The 22,627-nt window shown below is 47.0% G+C and overlaps 1 protein-coding gene across 1 annotated transcript; it reads right to left on the bottom strand.

The window, feature by feature from the left end:
• Positions 1-3,437: 3,437 nt before the first annotated feature.
• On the bottom strand, positions 3,438-22,231 carry FAM89A (family with sequence similarity 89 member A). The gene is made up of 2 exons (XM_033196748.1): positions 21,893-22,231; positions 3,438-4,614 (listed from the first exon to the last, which is right to left on the bottom strand). Exons 1-2 carry the CDS (start codon positions 22,181-22,183, stop codon positions 4,351-4,353), a joined length of 555 nt encoding a protein of 184 aa, XP_033052639.1. The 5' UTR covers positions 22,184-22,231; the 3' UTR covers positions 3,438-4,350.
• Positions 22,232-22,627: the final 396 nt, after the last annotated feature.

Raw genomic sequence — 22,627 nt, 5'->3', positions numbered from 1 at the left:
ACACTCCTGTAGCTTTTTCACCCATGAAACCGTCATCAAGCAGGGGTCAGCTGTTCATCAGGGGCAACTTCCAGATGTTACCTTCCAGAGGTTATTATAGCCTTTACTACCTCCCAATAGAATAAATCTCTCTGAGCTGAAAGTATACTCAATTATGAAGACAAGAAGACCGTACATGCTTGGAGGTTTCGATTTCTAAAGTTTTCTTTGGGCAGGAAGTTGACATGAAATGGCCAACTCACCCACAGCAAAGTGACTTAAGATGCTGTAGAGCCTCCCCATTATCCACACGCTTATCGTATATTACTGACAACAGGCTCTGAAAGAAACTAGGCCTGTCCGCATAGAAGTCAGAGCAAGATTTGATTTCTTAAAAATTACACAATAAATCATTAAATAGTAAAGCACTGTCACATAAGATTAAAGGGTTATACCCGACAATCTCTCTAGATTTGTCATATTGCAGCACTTGCCTGTGCCTTAAATGTACATGGAGCACAAACTGCATCTGAGAAGGAACTCCAGCTCTGCCTGTATTTAGCCATGACCTTCAGCAAATCATTTAACCTGTGTTTTCATGATAGAAATGAAAATGTCCGCTTGAACCCGGGAGATGGAGCCTGCAGTGAGCCGAGTTCGCACCACTGCACTCCAGCCTGGCAACAGAGTGAGACTCCATCGCAAAAAAAAAAAAAAAAAAAAAGCAATGAGAATGTTTTATGAAATACAACACTAGACATAAAAGTCTGTGGAGGGGAGTTTGATTATGCCACTCTGTCAACCTTCTCACTTTTCCTCGTAAAGAATTTATCCATCTTCAAAGCTGACTCAGATGTTATTATGGTAATACTTAACCATATGGGTTGGGGTGTTTGTGTAACTGTCACATCTGCCCAAGGCTCTTCATGTTATTCTTGGTGCCTGGACCAATGTGACCCGGAGAAGTGCTAAATTAAATATTTGTTGAAAAAATGGTATCAGCCTAGGTTGGGACAAATGAAAGCGACAAGTCAAGTTGATTAGTTGAATATGAATTCTACTAGGGACACAGAGGAACTGCACCTTATCTGTGGATTGCAAGGCTTGAATTATTAACAATTCTGGGTTCACTGCACATATGCTGTACAAAGCTACAGAATCTTTGCTTTGACTACTATGTACTTTGCCTTACATAACAAATCATGTTTTTTTCAGCTTTCATCAGTTAATGTGGGATTACCTTAACATCTCTCTGTTGGGCACTGAGTATAACCTCAAGAATAGCAGCGAAAGTTCCACTCTGAGCTTAACGTTATGATTTATACCAGGTGGCAATAAAGGACAATAGTTGAATTTATTTTCTAATCCCTCGTGACACCTTTTGTAAAGAAATTGTATTACAAAACATTTTATAGTTTTGTAAATATTAAATTCCTTGCCAAGCTGTATTCACATTATACTTGGAGTAACAGTTTGAGGTTATTTACATGTTTTAGGTGGAGTATAAAGAAGTGTGGTGGTTATTGTATACACGTGCATCTTCCTCATAGGAACGAGGAATGTGCTGGCCCTTCCCAGCAGCAAGGGAGAGGCCCCCAGCCTGCCTCGACTCATTCCACTTCTAACTCTAACAGACTATCCAGCAATAGTGAGAAGAAAGCCCCAAAACTCAAAAGCACAATGAATCACTGCAGTTCCAGAACAGCCCAGAGGCAGCAACCCAGGGAAGGGAGCCATTTTAAACCATGAGTTCCCCCAAGCCTGAACCTGTCCTTCGAGCTTCACTCCCTCCCTATTGTTGACCCATTCTGAGAGGACTGGGGTCTCCTGACCATGCCTTGGGGGCCGCTTTTCCTCAGTGCTGAAGGAGATCCTGGTTGCCCTCTATGAAGCAGTGGTCTCCAAGTGCTAGGCACAGAGCCGACAGAAAGCTGCTTCCCAAGCTTTGTGCAAAGGAATCACCAGAGGCATCTTGTTAAGAGGCAGGGGCTGATTCAGCAGGGCCAGGGTGCTTTGAGATTCTGCATGTCTCATTTACACAACACTTTGTAGTGTTTTGAACATAGTGCTTTGAACACTATGTAGCTGAAGGACTGTATCGCAACATTTCTGCACATTAGAATCACCTGGGAGGCTTCCTTGCTCCATAGAGGTGCCCACACCTCACTCCTAATTAAATCCAGACTAGGGACGTGGGGTGCTGGAGCCCAGGCATCAGTATTTTTTCTTTCTTTTTTTTTTTTTTTTTGAGATGGAGTCTCGCTCTGTTGCCAGGCTACAGTACAGAGGCATGATCTCGGCTCACTGCAACTTCTGCCTCCTGTGTTCAACCGATTCTCCTGCCTCAGCCTCCCGAGTAGCTGGGACTACAGGCAAGCGTCACCACGCCCGGCTAATTTTTGTACTTTTAGTAGAGACAGAGTTTCACAATGTTGGCCAGGATGGTCTCAGTCTCTTGGCCTTGTGATGCGCCTGCCTTGGCCTTCCAAAGTGCTGGAATTACAGGCATGGGCCACCACGCCCAGCCCTAGGCATCAGTATTTTCCTCAACATTCCCCAGGTGATTCCTAAAGTGGTCAGGTTCAAGAACAGCTGATCTAAGGGCTCAACTCACTGTAAGCATGGAACAGCTTCAAAGAACAGGTTTCTGCAAGTGACCCAAACTTAACTCTGTTGGTCTTAACTGCTTTCAATTTTCTTGTCCCCACTGACCAGTTATGTGCTGAAGGCAATTAATTGCCACCTTTCATTTTACCTTCTTTCAACAGAGGAAATAAGCAGGTGTATTCTTCCTTCCCTGTATCTCACCCCAGTTCCTGACACAGGGTGTACTTGACAGGTTAACACTGGGTGATGCATGACGTTGAGATGTCTTCCTCTCCCTAACCTGAAGGAGGCTCTAGTGAGCAATTATCACACCAAAAGAAAGATGAAGGAGTCTGCAGCATTCAAAGACAGAAGAGTGGCCAGGCATGGTGGCTCACGCTTGTAATCCCAGCACTTTGGGATTACAAAGCGGGTGGATCACGAGGTCAGGAGTTTGAGACCAGCTTGGCCAACACAGTGAAACTCCATCTCTACTAAAAATACAAAAATTAGCTGGGCATGGTGGTGGGCACCTGTAATCCCAGCTACTCGGAAGGCTGAGGTAGAATTGCTTGAACCCAGGGAGGCAGAGGTTGCAGTGAGCCAAGATCATGACACTGCACTCCAGCCTAGGCGACAGAGCTAGACTCCATCTCAAAAAAAAAGAGAGCACTGAGAACCAGCTGTAAATGGTGATCTACTCTTGCTAAAACGAATCATTAAGCTCAACAGAGTCAACCTTCTTTCAAATGCATTTAGTGGCAGAAAAACAAACTGTAATTTTCTTTCATTATTTGATTGGACTCAATGCATTCAAGTCATGAAAGCTGATGATTTCGAACTCAGAATAAAATAACACATGACAACAGAAAGATAGTTTAGCATTTTATCCTCATTTTTAACCTACAAAGTATAATGTTCTCATAAAGTATTTTAATAAATATATTAAGGCTTAAGGTAATTACTGGTTTGAGTGGAGGGTGGTTTGCTTTCTAGCACACTAGTTTACATTCAGAATCGTAAAAATGAAAACATTTGCCATCTTCCAGTGAGTTTTACAGAACATTGGCTTGCCCCAATTTTTTTGTCTTTTTTTTTTCACTATTCAACATGTCTTTGTATCATCTTCCTTCCTCTTGTACCTCATAGACAAAGAATGATATAAATTTTTGGTTGAAAAAAGCCAGTTGATTGGGGTGACTAGAAACGTTAACTTTTTCAGTAAAAAGCTTTCACCGAATCACTGGGCAGTTAGTAATGCAGCTTACAAATAAATAAAGCTGAAGCGAGAGGCTTAAAAGCTCATTAAACAGCAAGAAAAGCTGCAGAGCATACTGAGGAAGGGAAGCAGTGAAATGGTGGTTCTAATACATCCCAAACTGGAAGCAAGAACCCTAGCACAAAGAGGACTGGAATACTCTTACCATCTATAAGGAAATAGCTAGCTACAAGCCACCTCACACAAAACACCCACTGAGGCCTTTCACCCAGATCCTCTTGTTAGATTCTCACTATGAATCCCCAGCAGGTGCACCTCGATAGAAAGGTGTGGAGGATACTGCTGAGGACCTCTAGGCCACCTAAGCAAAAACTGCTGCCATCAAAGCAGACTGCCACCATGTGTCCGCGGAGAACTCCCTGCCTACAAATGAAACTGGTAGCACTCATCCCCTGTGCCCGAGGACCATCCAAAACGGAGGTGCTTTCTTGCAAGAGAAGCAGCAAATGCTGACAGTGTGTCCAGTAGGAAGGGCTTCCCAACAGTCACATCCCTCCCAAGACCCTCTAGATGGACTCCAGAATCCAGTCGCCACTGGAGAGGGAGGAGACAGGCAGTGACAAGTCCTGAGGAGGGCCTCGGTCCCTCCTGTCGTGCAGGGAGTTCTGCTCCTGGAAATATTCCTCCTCTTCATCAAAGAAGCCGTTCTCCAGAGCGTAAGTGCAGTCTGGGCTGGAGGCTGCCTGGCACGCCCCCTTGTACTCCTGAATCGACTCGTAGAGACTGTACAGTTGGCAGAGCAAGGACATGTCCAGCTGGCGGAGACCAACCTTGAGGGAAGGGGTGGGGAGGTAAAAAACAAGAAGTCAGCACTTGAGTTTAATTTCGGTGGAACACTCAACCGGCAATCTGCGCCTGCCAGATTCCTTCCACACGGCGAATGATTCAGAGCATCACTCGGATGCTTTGGATTTCCAGCTTTGAGAACACCTTAATTGTGTTATGCCCACACCTCAGACGTTACTCAATGAGTCCAGGGAGGATCGCATCTGTGGGGCAACTAGGTCAGCCTGCAGAATTTACCCTGGCCCTCCTGAGTACGCCTGATGAAGCAACAGCATTGCACATTCTAGTGGCCCCACCTGCTTTCACTTCGGACGCCAAGAAACGAGTGTGTCACCTTCTCTCCCAATTAGACTCGGAGAAGACCCACATTGGCCTTCCCTGCTACTGTGTTAGGATCTGAGCGATGCAGTCATTCTCAACTCCCAGGGGCAACAGAATGCCCCTTGCCAGCGATAGCAGCTGGCCAATGTGACATCCCCCTGGAGCACCCACCTCTGTGCAGCTCAGTGGTCAGAGGTTACACTGCCTCCCTCTCCTCCAGGCAGGGTCAGTCTTATCCCAGATGGTTCTGGGATCCCTCCCCAGAGTAACTGACTGAATACGAGAAAGCCCTGGAAGATGAAGGGCTCTACAGTGCCTCTTGCAAACTAGTCCCACAAAAACAAGCGGCAAAAGAACAAAGAACATTTATAAAAGTCATATACTTGTTTATCTTCCAGTTCCTCCCTTCCCCACCACCCATCCCAGAGAAAAGAGCAGGGTCAGAATAGGAAATGCATCGTTTACACCAATACCAAAGACAGAACAGTTAAGCCACTTGGAAATGCAGCATAGAACAGCATCAGCGCCTCTTAACCTTTAAAGTGAATGAGAACCACCCGGGGATCTTGTTCAACAGACAGACTGATTCAGTGGGTCTGGTGCCCCCTGGATGGCTGTGCTTCCACCAAGTCCCTATGGTGATTCCGTGCAGTGCTGCTGTTCCACAGACCCTGCTCTGAATGGCAACGAGAAGAAACTCAAGAAGACACCAGGGGACCGGCCTTCAAGTTCTTGGCCCCTGAGCAAGGCATTCATCACCTTCATCTCGGTGCCTTGGTTGATGGCAAAATGGAACAATAATTTCTCTTATGGAGCTATTAGGGAGATTCAGTATCAATCCATTCAATAAACAGGATTCTAATGCCTCCTGGGCTAAAGCACTAAAGATGCACGGGTATGTGCATGTAGAAAAGCACACAAAAAGTGTCAGAGGATTTACAGATTTTATAATTACCAAAATGACTCATTTACCTAGCAATAAGATTTTACACATAAGACAGTAGGGCTTTCACAAAAGGAAGCTGAGGCCTGGTAAAAAGTGTTCATCTTGTAAACAGATTGGGTGTTAAATTCCAGGTTTATTCTTCATACCCTCCAACTACTCTAAATGGCCAAGTGAACACTGGCTGTCTCTCTCCTACGGCCTGAATAAACCATAAAAATCAGAACTATGTTTTATTACATAGCATACACACACACACACACACACACATTTAGAGATGGGGTCTTGCTTTGTCAGCCAGGCTGGAGTGCGGTGGTATGACCATATAGCTAGCTCACTGCCACCTCAAACTCCTTGGGCTCAAGGGATCCTCCTGCCTCAACTTCCCAAGCTGCTGGGACTACAGGTGCATACCACCATCCCTGGCTAATTTTTTTAAAGAAATTCTTTGTAGAGATGGGGTCTTGCCATCTTGCCCAGGCTGGTCTCAAACTCCTGGGCTCAAGTGATTTGCCCTAGCCTCCCAAAGTGCTGGTATTACATGCATGAGCCACTCTGCCCAGCCTTCAGAGCATCTTTTGCTAAGACACCCAAGAAGACTTCCAGATAGAGAGGTGGGTTCTGTTGTTACCACAACTACTCATGACACTAGAATTTCTAAACTTTCTTAGGAAGAGACCTCGGCCACAGGTCGGGAGCGTGGTCTCCAGGCCCAGCTTTGCCATCCTCTGTGGCTTAGTTGAGGTCCCGACCCTCTGCCAGCCTATAAAATGGGGGATTTGGGCTGGCTCATCTATGGCTAGCTCAAACACTTTGTGACCCTATATAAACTGTTGCTTCTCTGTCCTAAATGAACTGCAAGCAAAAGAGAGACAGTTTCCAGGGCTGTACTCAGAGGGCAAACTTCATTCAATGGCATCTCAAAAGCATACCTTGAATAGGCAAGCAATGGGCAACTTAAGAGATGCCCAGGCCACCACACCCTAGGGCAGACACCACTGCTTGCTCTTTTTCTTGATTAGAGTTCGAGAGGATGTGTGTCTGTCAAGAGGGAGGGAAACAGCATATCTGTCATTTGTGTTTTAAAAGTTATCCATAGTTTGGGAATTTTCTATTGAAAAAAAGGACAGACAGGGAAAGAAAGAAGGAAGAAAGGAAGGGAGAGAGGGAAAGAAAAGTCAGTTAGTTTAGGAATTTTCTATTGAAAAAAGAAATAAATAACACAAAAAGTACCCAGATGATACTGATGCCCAGTTCCAGCAAAGAACCAGTGCTCTTGACACAAATATCTTTCTGATTTTCCTGGGCCACTTATATTTATTATCCTGTAAGTTTGGAATTTCAGGCCAGCCAAGCAGAAGAGCACGGAATTGAAAGTGCAGGCTCTGGAACCTGCTTACTCCCTGCCTGGGTTCAGATCTTGGCTCCACCACTCACCAGCTGAGAAACCATGGATAAATTGCTCAGCTACTAAAAATAAAAATAAAAATCAATAGCCTCTATTCTCATTGTTATTATTATTTCCATGGTTTCTCTTCCACTCTGCTAGTGGGCAGACTCACCTCAAGGAGCGGTAGGTGCAGCGAGGCTCTGAAAACAGAAGCGCCCCGTCCCACTGTGTTCCTCCCGCTCCTCTCCCAATCCAGCACTGAGGTGGTACATGAGAAGGAGCCAGATGGTCAGCTTCGCTCAGAAGACAGCCAGCATAGGCAGGGTGACAATATGCCAGTGACACTGCCTCGTGAGGAAGGGGAAACTCTCAATTAGGAAAGGACTTGGGATATCTTACCTCAAACCCCAAAAGGAGGACCTTCCAAACCAGTGCACTCCTCTCCAAACCAATACGATTATTTTATACAAAGTCAAAGCCTCCCAGCCTGGAGGCCCCACAGAGCTCTTGATGCTGGGTGTGATGGCTGGGCATCCAAACAGATCTAATTTCACTCTTTCCTAACTAGCCTTTAATCTGAAGGTCATTTACTTTCCACCACCCATATGCCCTAAAACAAAACCCAACCCTGTCTTCTTCTCTCCAAGCTAAATATCGCAGGCCCTTCCACTATTTTCATTATGACCTCCTGCCCACTAACCACCCGCGGCCTTTCCTCTAGACTTGCTCCTGTTTTCTAGGATTCCTCTGCAGAATTGCATCTGGATACCATCAACATGCCCCAGGAGTCTGACTCGGCCAGCTCTGACGTCCCTGTCTTTTCTAGGATTTAATAAAATAAATATTAAGTTTAATCAAGAAAGCCACTGCCTCTCGGGGTCACATCAGTATGTGCTCAAAAATCATGGAAGAAGTTCATCTGGAATCCTAGATCTACTTCCCTGCTGAGCCCCTCTGACACCAGCAGGGTGGGTAAATCCAAGACTCAATTTCTCACCCCAGGAATGAATCACTGAAAAACACCTAAGTAGTAGTAGGCACCCTGGTATCAGAGCAGGTCTGATTTTCTCCTTCCTAGGATGGGTTGAGGTCGGCCCTGGTAAACACAGGAGCTTGAACGCTTCTAGGTTTCAAAGGCTCTGACTCCCCCATGACTCCATTCCAGCCAGACACCTGGCTCCAGGCTTTTCTCCTGACAGTGCCATTTCCAAGTTATTCCCAGGCCCACCGAGGTGACGCACCCGGCAAGGAGTCGAAAGCAAAGAGGATCTCTCCCTGGACACTTCTGCACTGTAGCACCCAGATGACTCACAAAGCTGCCTTGTCATCAGGTGAAACACTGGCCTAGAAAGGAATTCTGACCCGCCTAGGAATACAGCGCAGCCCCGCACACACCTATTACCCAACCCAACACATGGCAAAAGTTCAGACGGATTTAACAAGGATGAGACGCACACACATACATATGCACGCGCACACACACGCCTACACACGTCCCAGCCTCTCAATGCCACTGCCTTCAGGCACCAGACTAAACTTCCTGATTTACCAGAAATCCTCCAAATCAGCTCGGAGGACATGAGGTAAGTCGCTGCACAGTAAACCAGACTTCCTAGCCCGGGCCCCTCTTCCTCAGCTGTGGCGGTTTAAACAGCAACACTTACATTTTCTAGAGGGAGGCGGAAGATCCGTAGGCAGCACTCCACCATCTGGTCTGTTCTTCAGGCTTATGCCCTTGACTCCCAAGCTGTAGACTGCACAGCCCAGACTGTCCCCCACTACACCCCCATCCCCACTGCATCTGTCAATGCTCCTCAACCACCCGCCCTGTACCTGATTCCCTCCACTCTTCAGACTGTGATTGGTTCAGCCAGTGTTCACACCTTCCCCTCGCCGTCTCCATCTGTCTTAGGGCATTTACTCCTCTTTCTATTATCGGTGTGCGTACGGGTCTTCTCTCTCCTGACACGGGACAAGCTCCATGAAGGCAAACACCATTTCCCTTTTGGATCTCTCAGTACCCAGCCCAGAAACTCACAGAGCAGACAGGCAGATATTTGGTGAATCAGTGAAAATGCCTGGCTGCAGAGATCTCAGACACCCTCCCAGGGAACACGTAGCTGCAGAAGTGGCCTGGCAGTGGAGTCGTGCTGGCACCCACAGACCTCCGGCTGCATCCCTCGGGCAGTCACAGAGGTGCAGGCTGAACGGGCAGCCACGGAGTGCCCTGCACACCACCAGGTGTCCCCGTGGGAAGCACCAGACTACTGAGTCCTCGTGTGCCTCCCACCACATCAAGGGCCAAAGACACCCAACCAAGTTTCCTCCAGGAGCGCTCTTTAGACACCCAACCAAGTTTCCCCCAGGAGCGCTCTTTAGAGAGCAGACCTGGCGGTCAATCTCTCTACACTGAAGGTATGTGGGTCTTGGTTGCAGGAAGGGGAGAGAATGACCATCCAAAAGGACTTGATTGCAAAACATGGTTAAGTCACCATGAACAAGAACCTCTCACCCTTCCAGAAAAAGCAGTGGTTGGGGAGCCGCCGCGCAAGCCACTCTCGGAGCAGAAGCAGCCTGCATCTCAATGGTGCGTTCCCGCATGTCGTTGGAGGACGGCTGGTCTCCACATTCACAGCTGGATTCAGAAAATACAGCTCTCTTTTGAAAGCACACGTTTTGAAAACGCAGACAGGCTCATTTAAGAAAAACACGGAATGCTCAAACCCTGCAATTTGTGGTCCTTTATTCTCCACTTTAAATTCAAGAACAATCAGCAGCTTCCATGGCTGTAAACTGTGAGTGCAGGTCCTTCCGCTCTGCGCAGGCTTCCTGCTTCCTTCCTGATCATTCACTCCTCTTCTCCCATGCCCAGAGCTCCCCCCCACCCCTCCCGCAACACACGCAGGTGGCCCCGCAAGCCACAGCATTTCCAACAATGGGGCCAAACAAGCCCAAACCACCCTTGAAACTGCTTCCTTTCACTTGGAATTTTCAAAACAGTAGGCTCCACATACAAATACACTTCAGATAGGGCGGTGGCTCCCAGCTGGGTGTTAGGTCACTGAAAGCCTCTGAGTATCTCTGGCGGCTGCATGGGAGAGAGAGTTCTTCCTAACTTACAGAAAGGACAGTAGAAACATGACCACTAGGAAACAAGGCTTAAAAGATGAGAGGAACCTTTCAAAGGAAATTTGTGTTGATTTAAACCAAAACATCATGAAAAATGTCAAGTTTTTTTAGAAACCAAAAAACCGGCAGGTGCAGATTATAGGCTCATGCCTGTAATCCCACCATTTTGGGAGGCTGAGGCATGAGGATCTGCTTGAGCCCAGGAGTTCCAGGCCAGCCTGGGCAAGATGACAAGACCCTCATTTCTACAAAAATATTTTAAAATTTGGCTGGGCGTGGTGGTACGTGCCCGTGGTCCCAGCTACTTGGGAGGCTGAGGTGGGAGGATCACTTGAGTCCAGGAAGTTGAGGCTGCAGTGAGCTGTGATCGCACCACTGCATTCCAATCTTGGCAACAGAGCAAGACCCTATCTCAAAAGAAAAGAAAAAAAAAGATGACAAAGGCCCTTGCCTAAGGCCATCTAGTCAGTGGCAGAGTGACACCAGGTCTGCAGGACTCTGAAATGGGTGCTTTGACCATCACCCTGCACTGCCTATGCAGGGAAGATGAAGAGAGAGGCCCCAGACTCAGCAGTGGTATAGCAAGCTGCTTGGATCACAGGCAATTTTTATTTCTGGCTTTTCTGAATTTTCTAAGTTTTCTATTATGAAAATGTATTAACAACGAGCAAACTTTCACAGTTATCGTTTAGAAACACAATGAATGAGTAAGCATATACAGATGGCTCACAAATTTATTTTAAAGACTTGGCAAATGCCCCAAATCTAATCACAACGTCTAGTTTATATCCACAGGCCTGGACTGTAATTGAAGAAAGCAGAGATCTAATCGATTGTAACCTGATTTCTGATAAAGGATGTGTTGACTGAAGGATGCTGCCCTTCATACTGTTTAGAAAAAGCCAAAGAGAGACTTCATCAGGGTTGATGCAGTTGGAGACGGCTTATGAGCTCAGCTACCCAAGTTTGACAGAAACACCCTTGAAGGACTCTCAGCTTCCTGGTGGGTTCCAGCTCTGTGCTCACTAAACAGCTTCTGATGACGTGGTCTCCTATGTAGCCTTCTCCTCCCAATGGGCAGAAACACACTCGTGTCATTTGGTCAGCTTCATCCCCTGTTAATATTTTAGACCTGCCAAGCTGAGGACTAGACTCTAAAGAGCCATCAGGATTCAGAGACAGAAGATAAACCAGATTGCATGACTGTGCCTCCAGATTAAGCCTCATTAAACCCAAAGCACATCCCACCTCTACACTTTTCAGGAAACTCCTCTACCAGGTAAAGCGGTTTGGGTTGGATTTCCTGCTAACTTACAAGTGAGGGCATCCACATTGACACAGAGCCAGTTCTGCAATTTAACAATTCTCAGAAGGACTTTCTTGTTTATCTCTAACCTAAACTAACATTTGTACAAACTAAGCCCATTTCCTCTCGTTCTGTCCTGGGAACAGATGAAGAAAAGCAATTGACCATTTTCTTTAAGAAACGTCTTTGTACATCCTTTTTTTTTTTTTTTCTGATTGTAAAAATAAACACTCTAATTGTATTCTAATTGTATTAAAAATTCAAATGGTTCATAATCACATGAACCAGTTCTCCTTAATTCTCTGTTATAAAACAGCAGACCTCAAATGTTTTGGTCTCCAAACACTCTTAAAAATTACTGAAGGTCCCAAAGAGCTTTGGTTTATGTGGGTTATACCTATCAATATTTACATTACTAGAAATTAAAACTGAGAAAATTTAAAATATGTATTAATCCACTAAAAATAATAAACCAGTCAGGCGTGGTGGCTTACACCTGTAATTCCAGCACTTTGGGAGGCCAAGACAGCTGGGAGCGCTTGACCCCAGGAGTTCAAGACCAGCCTGGACAACATGGTAAAACTCTACCTCCACAAAAAATATAGAAATCAGCTGGGTATGGAGGCATTTGCCTGTGGTCCCAGCTACTCGGGAGGCTGAGGTGGGAGGATCACCTGAGCCTGGGAGGCAGAGGCTACAGTGAGCCAAGATCTTGCCATTGCACTCCAGCCTGGGCAACAGAGTGAGGTTCTGTCTCAATAATAATAATAATAATAATAAACCCATTACATGTTAACACAAATAACATTTTCATAAATCTTTTTACATGTCTGGCTTATCTGGTTCTGTATTTGGTCCTTTGTGATGTGCTGTTTTGGTTGAAGTAAACGAAGAAAATCTGGCCTCACACAGCTGTATAACTGGGAAAGGAAGGAGTCTTTCAAGAGCCTTTTCAGACAATCGGGATATTCCTCTTTGCTACTGCCCTTTAGCTGACTGCTGTTTAGTGTGGAATTTGGAACTATACCAATGAAATGTTCACACTCTATTACATTAAAACCCATCAGTCTTGCACTTTGAATGGATCTTTTAATATCAAGCATTCGTCATATGAAAAAGGTGGAAAATGGATTCAATAAATTATGCAGGATCTTCCAAATGTTGGTACATTTTCTTACACAATAACCAAAAAGTCACATTTGTCAATATCATCATCAAGTAATTATGGACCCTCTGAAAGAATCTCGGGGGCCCCTGGGGTCCCCAGACCACACTTTGAAACTGTGGTTCTTCAGATATCCACTTGTAGTAGTTTAGCATATATTCCTCAAGGCACTATGTACACCCATATGGTTTTTTCTCTACTGTTAACACATACACAAAGTCAGGTAAATACTGTTTTGTAACTTTACACTGTGAACATCCTTCTATATACATATATAGTTACCATATTCTTTTCAACAACTGTACAGTATTCTGTACAGTTCTCCACGTATATTATACAATTATACAATATATATATATACAATTCTCCACGTATATTATAAAAAAATCCTACAATATGCATCCATGTACAAGTGCTGTTATCCACTTGTGTGGACGCTTCTGTAAGATATACGTGTGAATACGAAATTGTGGGGGACAAGGAGGACAAAAGGAGAATGCCCAAGGCGCATTTCCAATCCTCCCCAATCCCGGGCCTCAGATCCAAAGCAATGGGAAAATCTAATGGGAAGAAAGATATTTACCAATAAAGTGATTCAATTTGGACTACTTTTCATCACAAAATAATTTTACGTTTGTGTTGGTATAAAAAAAGTCAATAATTGGCTTTAGCTGTTTGAAGATTTAACAGTCATACTGCAAACATTTTACATCACTTTTGTGACCTAAGTTACACATATCTTAAAATTATATTGCAATTCTGCTTTGCTATTTAGTACAAAGCCATTTTGGAGTTTTTAAAAAATGCAATTACAGGGTCAAAAGACAGGCATACATATTCAATTTCAGAGGTATTACCAAACTGCGCTCAAAAACCCTGCAGCACTTTAAACCCACCCCATCCCCCAGCAATGCTTGAGAAGGTTTACTTCTCCAAACCCTCACTGTGACAGGATCATGCTTTTCTGTCTTTGTCGGTCTTGGAGGTACAACATGATACCTTATTGTCTTAATGCACACATCTGTGGTTATAAGGGATGTTAAACACCTTGCCACTTCTCTTTTAACAGCATTTAACTTGGATATTTTATATCCAATTTTAATTGCAACTGAGAGTCCCAAAGAGCTTTTGTTTATGTGAGTTATACCTGTCAATATTTACCTTATTGGAAATGAAAGCTGAGAAACTTTATTAATCCATTTAGGTGAACCAAGTCACCGACCTGAGAATAAACTCGCTTTCACGTGCATCTCAGTCACCTTCTTCCTCAGCCTAGGCTCTCCTGGCTGGGACAAGCCTGGGGTTCCCCAATAATTACCCCCTGACTAGAGAGCCCTGGGCAGAGGACAGACGCCCTCCTTTCTCCCCAGATCTCTCCTCTGGTCAAAGATGGTGCCTTCCTCCCGAATCCTTGAGACTCAGAAAGCGCACACCTGCAAAACTAGGCCAGCTGATGGCAGTCAGGGCCAATCAAGGAAGTGAACAGAGAGTGCCCAACAAAATGGGAAAAGGCCACATGTCTTAATGAATTTCTGTAGACTTTTTTTTTTTTTTTTTTTTTTGAGACGGAGTCTTGCTCTGTCGCCCAGGCTGGAGTGCAGTGGCCGGATCTCGGCTCACTGCAAGCTCCGCCTCCTAGGTTCATGCCATTCTCCTGCCTCAGCCTCCCGAGCAGCTGGGACTACAGGCGCCCGCCACCATGCCCGGCTAATTTTTTTGTATTTTTTAGAAGAGACGGGGTTTCACCGTGTTAGCCAGGATGGTCTCGATCTCCTGATCTCGTGATCCGCCCGTCTCGGCCTATTTCTGTGGACTTCTAAAGCAGGCTGAAGGTTTTTCTGTCTCCAGAGTTCCTGGGAGAGGGTGACCATCTGTGTTAAGTGTCTGTGGGGAACGAGCCACAGGAAGCAACAAGCAGCCTTTACGAATCCTGTCTAATCATCACTTCCAAACATCAGCAATGTGTGGGCAAAGGTCAAGGCAGCCAGGAGGCCAGGGCTCCATGTGGGGAATGACACTGGCAAGGGGGGCAAATATCTGAGCAGCCAGCCTCAGGGCTCGCTTCCTGAGCATGGAGTCTGTGGTCTGTCTGGTTTCCTCCACAGGATTACGAAAAGCTTGGTTTTTCAAAGTGGGGTCTAAAGTCTCCATGGAGTTCCTGCAGGCATCCCCAGGGCAAAACCGCCAAACTTCCATCTGCAGCTTTGTGGGAGTGAACTGCAAGGGGGGCATGGTCCCCTTCTTGAACCCTCCCTAAACATCCTTGCCCACCTGGTCTCAGCGGACTACAGCCATGTCGGTGAGACCAGGACTCAGAGCAGGGGAGGCACCAGTGTCTGCAAGGTACAGAAATGCCAGGGCTACAGCTCACTTGAGGCTATCTACAGATGAAGAGGTGCCCACACTGCCAATTATTAGGGCACATTTACATTTACACTGAACAGATGCATACCTTTAAACAAAAGGGAAAAAAGGAGAAGAGTTGTAAGATACTTATGAGTTAGGAAACATATCAATTTACAGTACTTTACAGGTAAGTACTGTAATAGAGCAAAGTGTAAAGTGGTATTAAAAAAAAATTTGAATCCTTTATATCTTCAGATCTTGGGACAAGAACTCTAACCTCACTTGGAAATAGCACCAAGTGAACGAAGCCAGGCAGCGACCCACACACTGCCCTTACTGTCCCCCACCCCACAACAAAGACATGGGCACGCTTTCATACACACAAACCATTAGATATTATTTTTTTAGTTTTTGCTTGTATAGGGTGGATACTGGGATGGGGTCAGGAAAAGTACAGGGTAGCAGTGGCTTGAAAATCTTAGTAACTGCTATAGACAGCCTAATTTTTGATGAACTGAGCCCAAGAATAGCAAACTTATACCCTTCTTCCTTTCCTGCTTCCCATTCTTTGCATTCAAGGAATTCACAGCAACTAGGTATAGCTGTGAAGTGTCCTTGGGGACACCAAGCATATTGCTTGGTGACAGGCCCCGCACCTGTGCCCAAAAGTTATGACGGAGCAAACTTCTTCTGTAGGCACCAGAAAGAACCACAGAGGCATGAGGGGTAAAGAATATTGCTGGCCAGTCGCAGTGGCTCATGCCTGTAATCCCATGGGAGGCCGAGGCGGGCGGATCACGAGGTCAGGAGATCAAGACCATCCCGGCTAACACAGTGAAACCCTGTCTCTAATAAAAATACAAAAAATTAGCTGGGTGTGGTGGCGGGCACCTGTGGTCCCAGCTACTCGGGAGGCTGAGGCAGGAGAATGGCGAGAACCCGGGAGGCGGAACTTGCAGTAAGCCGAGATCGCGCCACTGCACTCCAGCCTGGGCGACAGAGCGAGACTCCATCTCAAAAAAAAAAAGAAAGAAAGAATAATGCCATGGCCAAAAGGACCCTTTATGGCACTTAATTCTCATTTTCCCAATAAGAGATTTTAGCCCAAAAAAGTGAAGTGGCTTGTCAGAACTATATCACATAGTTTATTAACACCAAATTTGAGCTTTTGATCCCTGATTCATGTGCTTCTCTAGTCTTAAAGAGCTTGCTAAAAATGCGGATTCCTGCCAAGCACAGCGTCTCACGCCTGTAATCCCAGCACTTTGGGAGGCTGAGGCGGGCAGATCACCTGAGGTCAGGAGTTCGAGACCAGCCTCACCAACATGGAGAAATCCCGTCTCCACTAAAAATACAAAAAGAGCCGGGTGTGGTGGCGCGTGCCTGTAATCCCAGCTACAAAGGAGGCTGAGGCAGGAGAATCACTTGAACCCGGGAAGCGGAGGTTGCAGTGAGCCGAGATCGCGTCATTGTACTCCAGCCTGGGCAACAAGAACGAAACTCTGTCTCAAAAAAAAAAAAAAAAAAGGCAGATTCCTTCTCCCAGCTTCTGATTCCACTAGAATGTAGCCCTGAAATCTGCATTTGGGCCGTCAGTCTAGGAGATTCTGGAGCTGGCAGTCCATCCTTTGGGGATCGCTGTGCTAGACTATGCCAGTGCAAAGACCAGTGGAAAGACCAGTGAAAACAGACAGTATTAAAGGCCGCTGGACATCCCCAGTCTCCTCTGACCAACGCCAATCAAGAATGCTGCACTGGGAGCGAATCCTCTTATTCCAAATGGCACTTCGTAGCCTGACTCAATCACAGCCTCTTAAAGACTGAAACTTCCTCTGTAAGACACTGGTTTCACATTGAAAATAAGGACTGTACTCCACTGGGGTGTCCGTTATTCCAGCTAATGAGCTGGAATCCAGTTCACTGGACAAACTCATTAGGCATTTCGTTGTTTCAACTAAAATGTAGGAAAGCTGATTGTTACTGGTTTCACAAATTCAACTTCTTTTTTTCTTAGGTTCAATTCTTTACACAGCATTGCAATTTGGGAATTCAAAAGTTCTGTGTGGATGACTTCCCACTCTGCACAGGTGGGAGACCAAAATAACTGATAGTTTAAAGAAAAAAATGAGGCAAAAAGATTCCAAATCAAAGCTACTAGACCTTGCTGCTGACCATGGGAGCAGCTGAACCCAAGAATCCCCAGTTCCTCGAAGCTCTCCTGCCCCCAGGGCTGAGGGTCTTTGTGTCTCTACACTCTAGTGTGACTTCTGGTTACCTGTAAGGTTGATGACCTAACCTCACACAGGTGCTGGGAAGGGCAGTCTATGTAGAAATCTATGCAAGGACTGGTGTGTGCCAAGAGTCCCAGCTGACACCCAGTCAAGGACATCCTTCAACCACATGCAAATATTTTAAAGGCCAACTAAGATCTAGTTAGCCAAGCTAGCCATCAGCTTGGCAGATAAAAGAATCTTTCAAATTGTGGGATCCTTGAGGGCAAAGTATTTTTAAATAGAAGGGGGTCTGCAGTAGATATCTACTACATTACCCCTTGCTCCATTTTTGCAAACTGTTCTTTCTTTAGAGAATCCCCAGTGTCTGATTCCATCCACATGCTCACACCATCTTATTAAAATACAATCCTGTCCTTGTCACTGTTGGCTGGCCCAGGCTGGCCAGGCCACCCAAGCTAGGCCAACTGGCATCCTTCCACAGTATTTGCAAACTGCAACTAAGCAGCATAGCCAAAATTGAGGGGGGCCACTGTTAGCGGCCAGGTTCCAAAATGGAGGAAAGAAACAGAACAGAGGAGGAGGGGAAGAGAAGACCTCAGTGGACTTCCTGGGTTCCCCATAAGCCCTGGTTCTAGTCTGTCTCTGTATACATCCAGCCTACAAGATTCTCCTTTCCCAAAAGCTAGTCCAGACTAAGTTTCTGTTACTAATACACAGTCTTTGGTCATGAAAAATGAAAACTAGTCCAAACTAAAGCAATTCTTTTTCTGTAAAGATGCCCACATCAACCAGGTGTGATAAGCCCCTTAACATCTAGAGATTTCCTATTCACCCTTAAAGCGTCCACAGCACTTTCTATCTAACATACACCCAGTAATCATCTCTTAAACATGATCTAAAAATATTCTCTGATGTAAAAATAATCATCATCAACTTTTTCAAAAGGACTTTTTTGGTCTATAGACCAGTAACTATCTGTGTGACCCTTGAAGCTTTCCAAACGGGCCCTTCTGGGGAGGGGACGAGGACTTATGAGTAGTGCAGGATTTCACAAGGGTTACTAGAACAGGAGGTGTTGAAACTTGGAGCTGAAACCACAACTCTCCAAGCAGAGGAGGGCACCAGCAGTCATGGGACAGACCCTTCTCAGCCCTGGACTCCAGCTCTCCCAGGTTCCACCCCTGGCATCCTAATGGCCTCTCCTCCCATTGAGACCGTATTACTCCCTCAGCTCCAACCATCTCTTCCACCAGTTATCTGCAGACCAAAACCTCTCTCTCTTCCAGCTTCCAGCTCCACATTGTGAAATGTTTAACATGCTCTTCAGCTGATGTGATGACAAACTACTTTCCTCCCTAAAGCAACCACTCCTCCTGACTCCCCAAATGCTACAATGAACCCCACTTCACCAGTGATTATTAAGCTTCAAAACCTTGCTTACTGCCATACAGTGGTATATGACACACTCACTGAAGTCATTATATCTTGACTGGGAAAATATTTGCAATGTGCGGCCCAAAAAGCAAACCAAAATATACGTGATCAATGTGTTGTATGTATGTGTGTGCGTGTGTGAGTGTGTGCGTGTGCACAGACAGCAGACTGCAATGGTTAAATAGGGCTTTGGAACCAAACAGACCTGGTATGGTCTGTGACCTTATGGGAGTTCAACTCTCAGCATCCCATTCTTTAATATAAAACAGACTTTGAGTATCTATCTCGTGGAGAATTTATACAATTAAATAAGATACTATATGGAAAGCACTTACACTGCACCTAACAGAAGATATCCCAAAATATTAAAAGTGATTATTTCTAGGTGCTAGCACTGTAATTTTTAATTTTTTGCTTGGCTACATTTTGCATAAAAAAGCTTAAGTTACCTTTGATCCCCTTTTCATCATGTTCCCTGACTCAGTAATTCCTCCAGCTTCTGCTTCAGAAAAGTGTCTCCCACATGAGTCTTGTTTCACATTAGCAACCCCCTACCCTGCGGGGGACTCCATCACCTCTCCCATGAACACCTCTCATCTTCCCGTTGAGCCTCCAAAGTCCAGCTCTCCCTCCTGCACCCTGCTGTAGAATTCATTTCTTCAAAGTCCAACAGGGATAGTACCATTCTCCTGCTGAACGCCCATCCTTGCTACTCAGCTTTCCAGAGTCCAGTTGGTCAACCTGCCCAGCCCCTTCTTGCTCACAATTCAAACTGGGGCACTCCCATTTCAAACTGGGGAACTCCCAGTTCCAGCTCCGCAGCTGCCTTCCTGGCGCCTTTTTCCCTTGTTGAAATTCCTCCTCCTTCTGAGGTCTTCCACACCACCCTGCTCCCTGTCCCTGCTGCAAGTTGTCCCTTTCTATGCTTGCTTTAAAAAATATAAATAAAAATTAAGGCATTTATCACTTTCTGCCATGACATCTAGTTATGTCTCCTGCCACAGATTTGACCTCAGGCCTTCAACTTAAACAGATCAACACCAACTATTCTGCAGATATCTCAGAAATGAACTCCCAGTTCTTATTTTGCAAGGCCTCCCCAGAGGGAGTCTCAGCTTGAGCTGTCCACTCAGACCCCATAGTCCCAAGTCAGTATATCAACTAAAAAGTTGAAAGATTCTCTGGGCAACTTGAAAGGCCTTGTGACATTTCTTGAAAGGAACTTGTCAAGGCCTGCAGGCATACCTTATCTTTATCTCAGCTAAATACCAGGCAGACCAAAGATGGCTGTTTATTTTTCTTGTGCTTCAAATAGGCTTACAGAGAGCTCTGGTTCAAGGCGTAATTATACGGATGTGGTTGTGCTTTAGTCACACCAGAAGGGACCTGGAAAAATACTTTTGGGAATAGCACGTTGACTCCCAAGCCACCATAGCAAGACTCCAGAGCATGTTTATAAACCACAGCTTCACAACAGGAGTGGCCCTGAAGTTTTTCTGTCTCTTGCTCAAGTGTGGAACTTAAATAATCAAAGATGATCTTCCTACTTCACCCCCGTGGTTCTGCTACGTCCAAGTTCAGACTGTAAACACACTACGTGTAGATTTATCTAATTAAAATGCAGTTCACCAGCTGTGTGATGCTTATGTCAATGGATGTTTTTTAATAAATTTAAAACGGTTGGCTTGGAATTTAAGTGGTTCTGTAAGAAGCTTAGAAAATCTTTTCAGTGAGAATTGGAAATCACTTCAATGCCAGCTACAGAGTAGGAAGACAATATCTCTTTGATTAAAAGTGTTAAGGCTGCTTTCTGAATTCAATTAAGTCTTAGTTTTCAGAACAGATAATGCTCCTGAAAAAAAGTATGCATACTCTGAATTTTTCTAAACAATATCTTAAATGCACTAGATGCATATTTAAAAGATTCCTGTAACAACTTTTTTTTGGCAAATTTAGTTTTGGGAAAAGGCAGCCTTCCTAATGTTAGATTTCCTTAATAATTTACCCATAGGGAAAAGAGACAACCTGGACGAGGTGAATAGAAAGGGAGGCTTTTAAAAGGAAGGGATTGGGAGGAGGTGATGGGGACCAGTAAGATGGCAGAAAAGAGGAAAAGTTTTTGTTTTCTTCTTGTCTGCCCTATGCCTGGCCGAGAAAGCTGGGGAAAGACTCGCTGTTGCCTAAACCCCTGCCCTTGTCCTACTTTTAGCGTTACCCTAAATCATGTGTGTTCTGGTCCACAAACAGCTAATGTACTTCCCAAGCACAGAGAAACACTGAGCCCACGGTTTGGAGCTCAGACACAAGGCGCAGAACTCACATGGACAGCACCCAGACCGAGAGGACAGCCACCTCCCACCTTTCTCAAGCGGGTTTGGGCAATCAGCTTCGAGGGGCTGAGGGACTGGCCCGCCTCCCTCGCCCGGGGTATACGTCCGCTTTCACAGCCATCTGTGCGCCGGGGCCATCCCGCGGTAATCGGATCATGGACGCGCGGCCTGGGGCGCCGGGGAGGGGGCCGGGCTGTTTCAATCGGCTGTCTACACTGGCGATGGACAAAAGCTATCCTCTTCGTGGTAGGAAAACGCAATCGCATTAACCCGTTGGGCCGCTGTGAAAGCCTTTCCCCCACGGGGAAGGTCTGTTTCACTCGGGGAGGGGTGACAAGGCCGCCCCCGCCCCCAGGCCAGGCGCGAACCCCGCACTGCGCTTCCGGGCGCCCAGGTTTCCGAGCCAGCGGGGCCGGACTGAGGGCGCCAGGCGTAAGAAAGCCGCCCTCTGCGCGGGGGCCTCTCCCGCGGGGGGGCCCAATCGTGGGCACGGGGCGCGCGAGAAAAAGGGGGGTCGTTGGGAGGACGGCGCCGCCGACGGGGGCCGAGGAGCCCGAAAGGGCGGGTGGGCGCCGGGACTTCCGGACAGAGCGCGGTCCCCGCGAACTTTCCCCGGACGGCGAGTCCGACCGGGAGGAGCCCCCGCTCGCGGAACCCCACTCACCATCTCCTTGCGGAGCAGCGCCAGAGCGGCGTCCAGGTTGGGAGGCTTGGCGGGCGGCGCTGCCGCCCGGGCCCCGCCGCCGCCCGCGCCCCCGCGGCTCAGCTCGTCCTGGATGCGCGACTTCTGCGCGTACAGCCGCTCCAGGTGCCGCCAGCCCCCCGACGCGCCGCCACCCGACGCCGAGTGCAGCAGCCCACTCAGGCTCTTGGGCAGCGGAGGCAGCCCGTCCACCCGCAGCCCCCGGACCGCGCCGTTGCCCGCGGCCCCGGGCGCCGCCCGGGCCCCACTCATCGCGCCGCTGCCCGGCCACGCGCCCGCCCCGCTGCCCCAACCCAAGGCTTGCCCCGGCCCGCCCCCTTCCCGGCGGTGCCCCGCCCACTTCCCCTCCCTCGCCACGCCCCCCACGGGCCCCGCCCCCTCCCCTCGAGGCCTCTGCACGGGCCCCGGGTCCGGGTGGCGTCCGCGTCCAGCAGCCGGACACGCCTCCACCTGAGTGCCCCCCTGCCTCTGTGCCCCTCCAGCGCCTTAATTCATCTCCAACTCCACGTGCCTACCCTCTAACCCCCCGACTCACCTCCAGCCCCGTCACCACTGTGCCCCTCCCTAGCTCCGAACCCACTTACCACCCCCGCGACCCCCAGCTTTCCGGTTCACCCCCCACCTGTCCCCACTTCCTCTATGCCAACCCCCAGCTTCCCGGCTCACCCCCATCTCCGCCCTCACGCCCTCTGTGTC

This window comes from Trachypithecus francoisi, unplaced genomic scaffold, assembly GCF_009764315.1.
Source record: "Trachypithecus francoisi isolate TF-2019V2 unplaced genomic scaffold, Tfra_2.0 Lachesis_group5, whole genome shotgun sequence".
Taxonomy (NCBI): Eukaryota; Metazoa; Chordata; class Mammalia; order Primates; family Cercopithecidae; genus Trachypithecus; species Trachypithecus francoisi.
The sequence above is the reverse complement of the archived record's forward strand: the minus strand, read 5'-3'. Positions and strand labels throughout refer to the sequence as shown.

What these genes read in the sequence shown, in the direction of transcription:
- FAM89A (XM_033196748.1), bottom strand. Translation starts at nt 22,183, where the DNA reads ATGAGTGGGGCCCGGGCGGCGCCCGGGGCCGCGGGCAACGGCGCGGTC. An exon ending in CGCTGCTCCGCAAGGAGATG is followed by an intron (nt 4,615 to 21,892) that starts GTGAGTGGGGTT and finishes CCTTCCCTCAAG; the next exon opens with GTTGGTCTCCGCCAGCTGGA.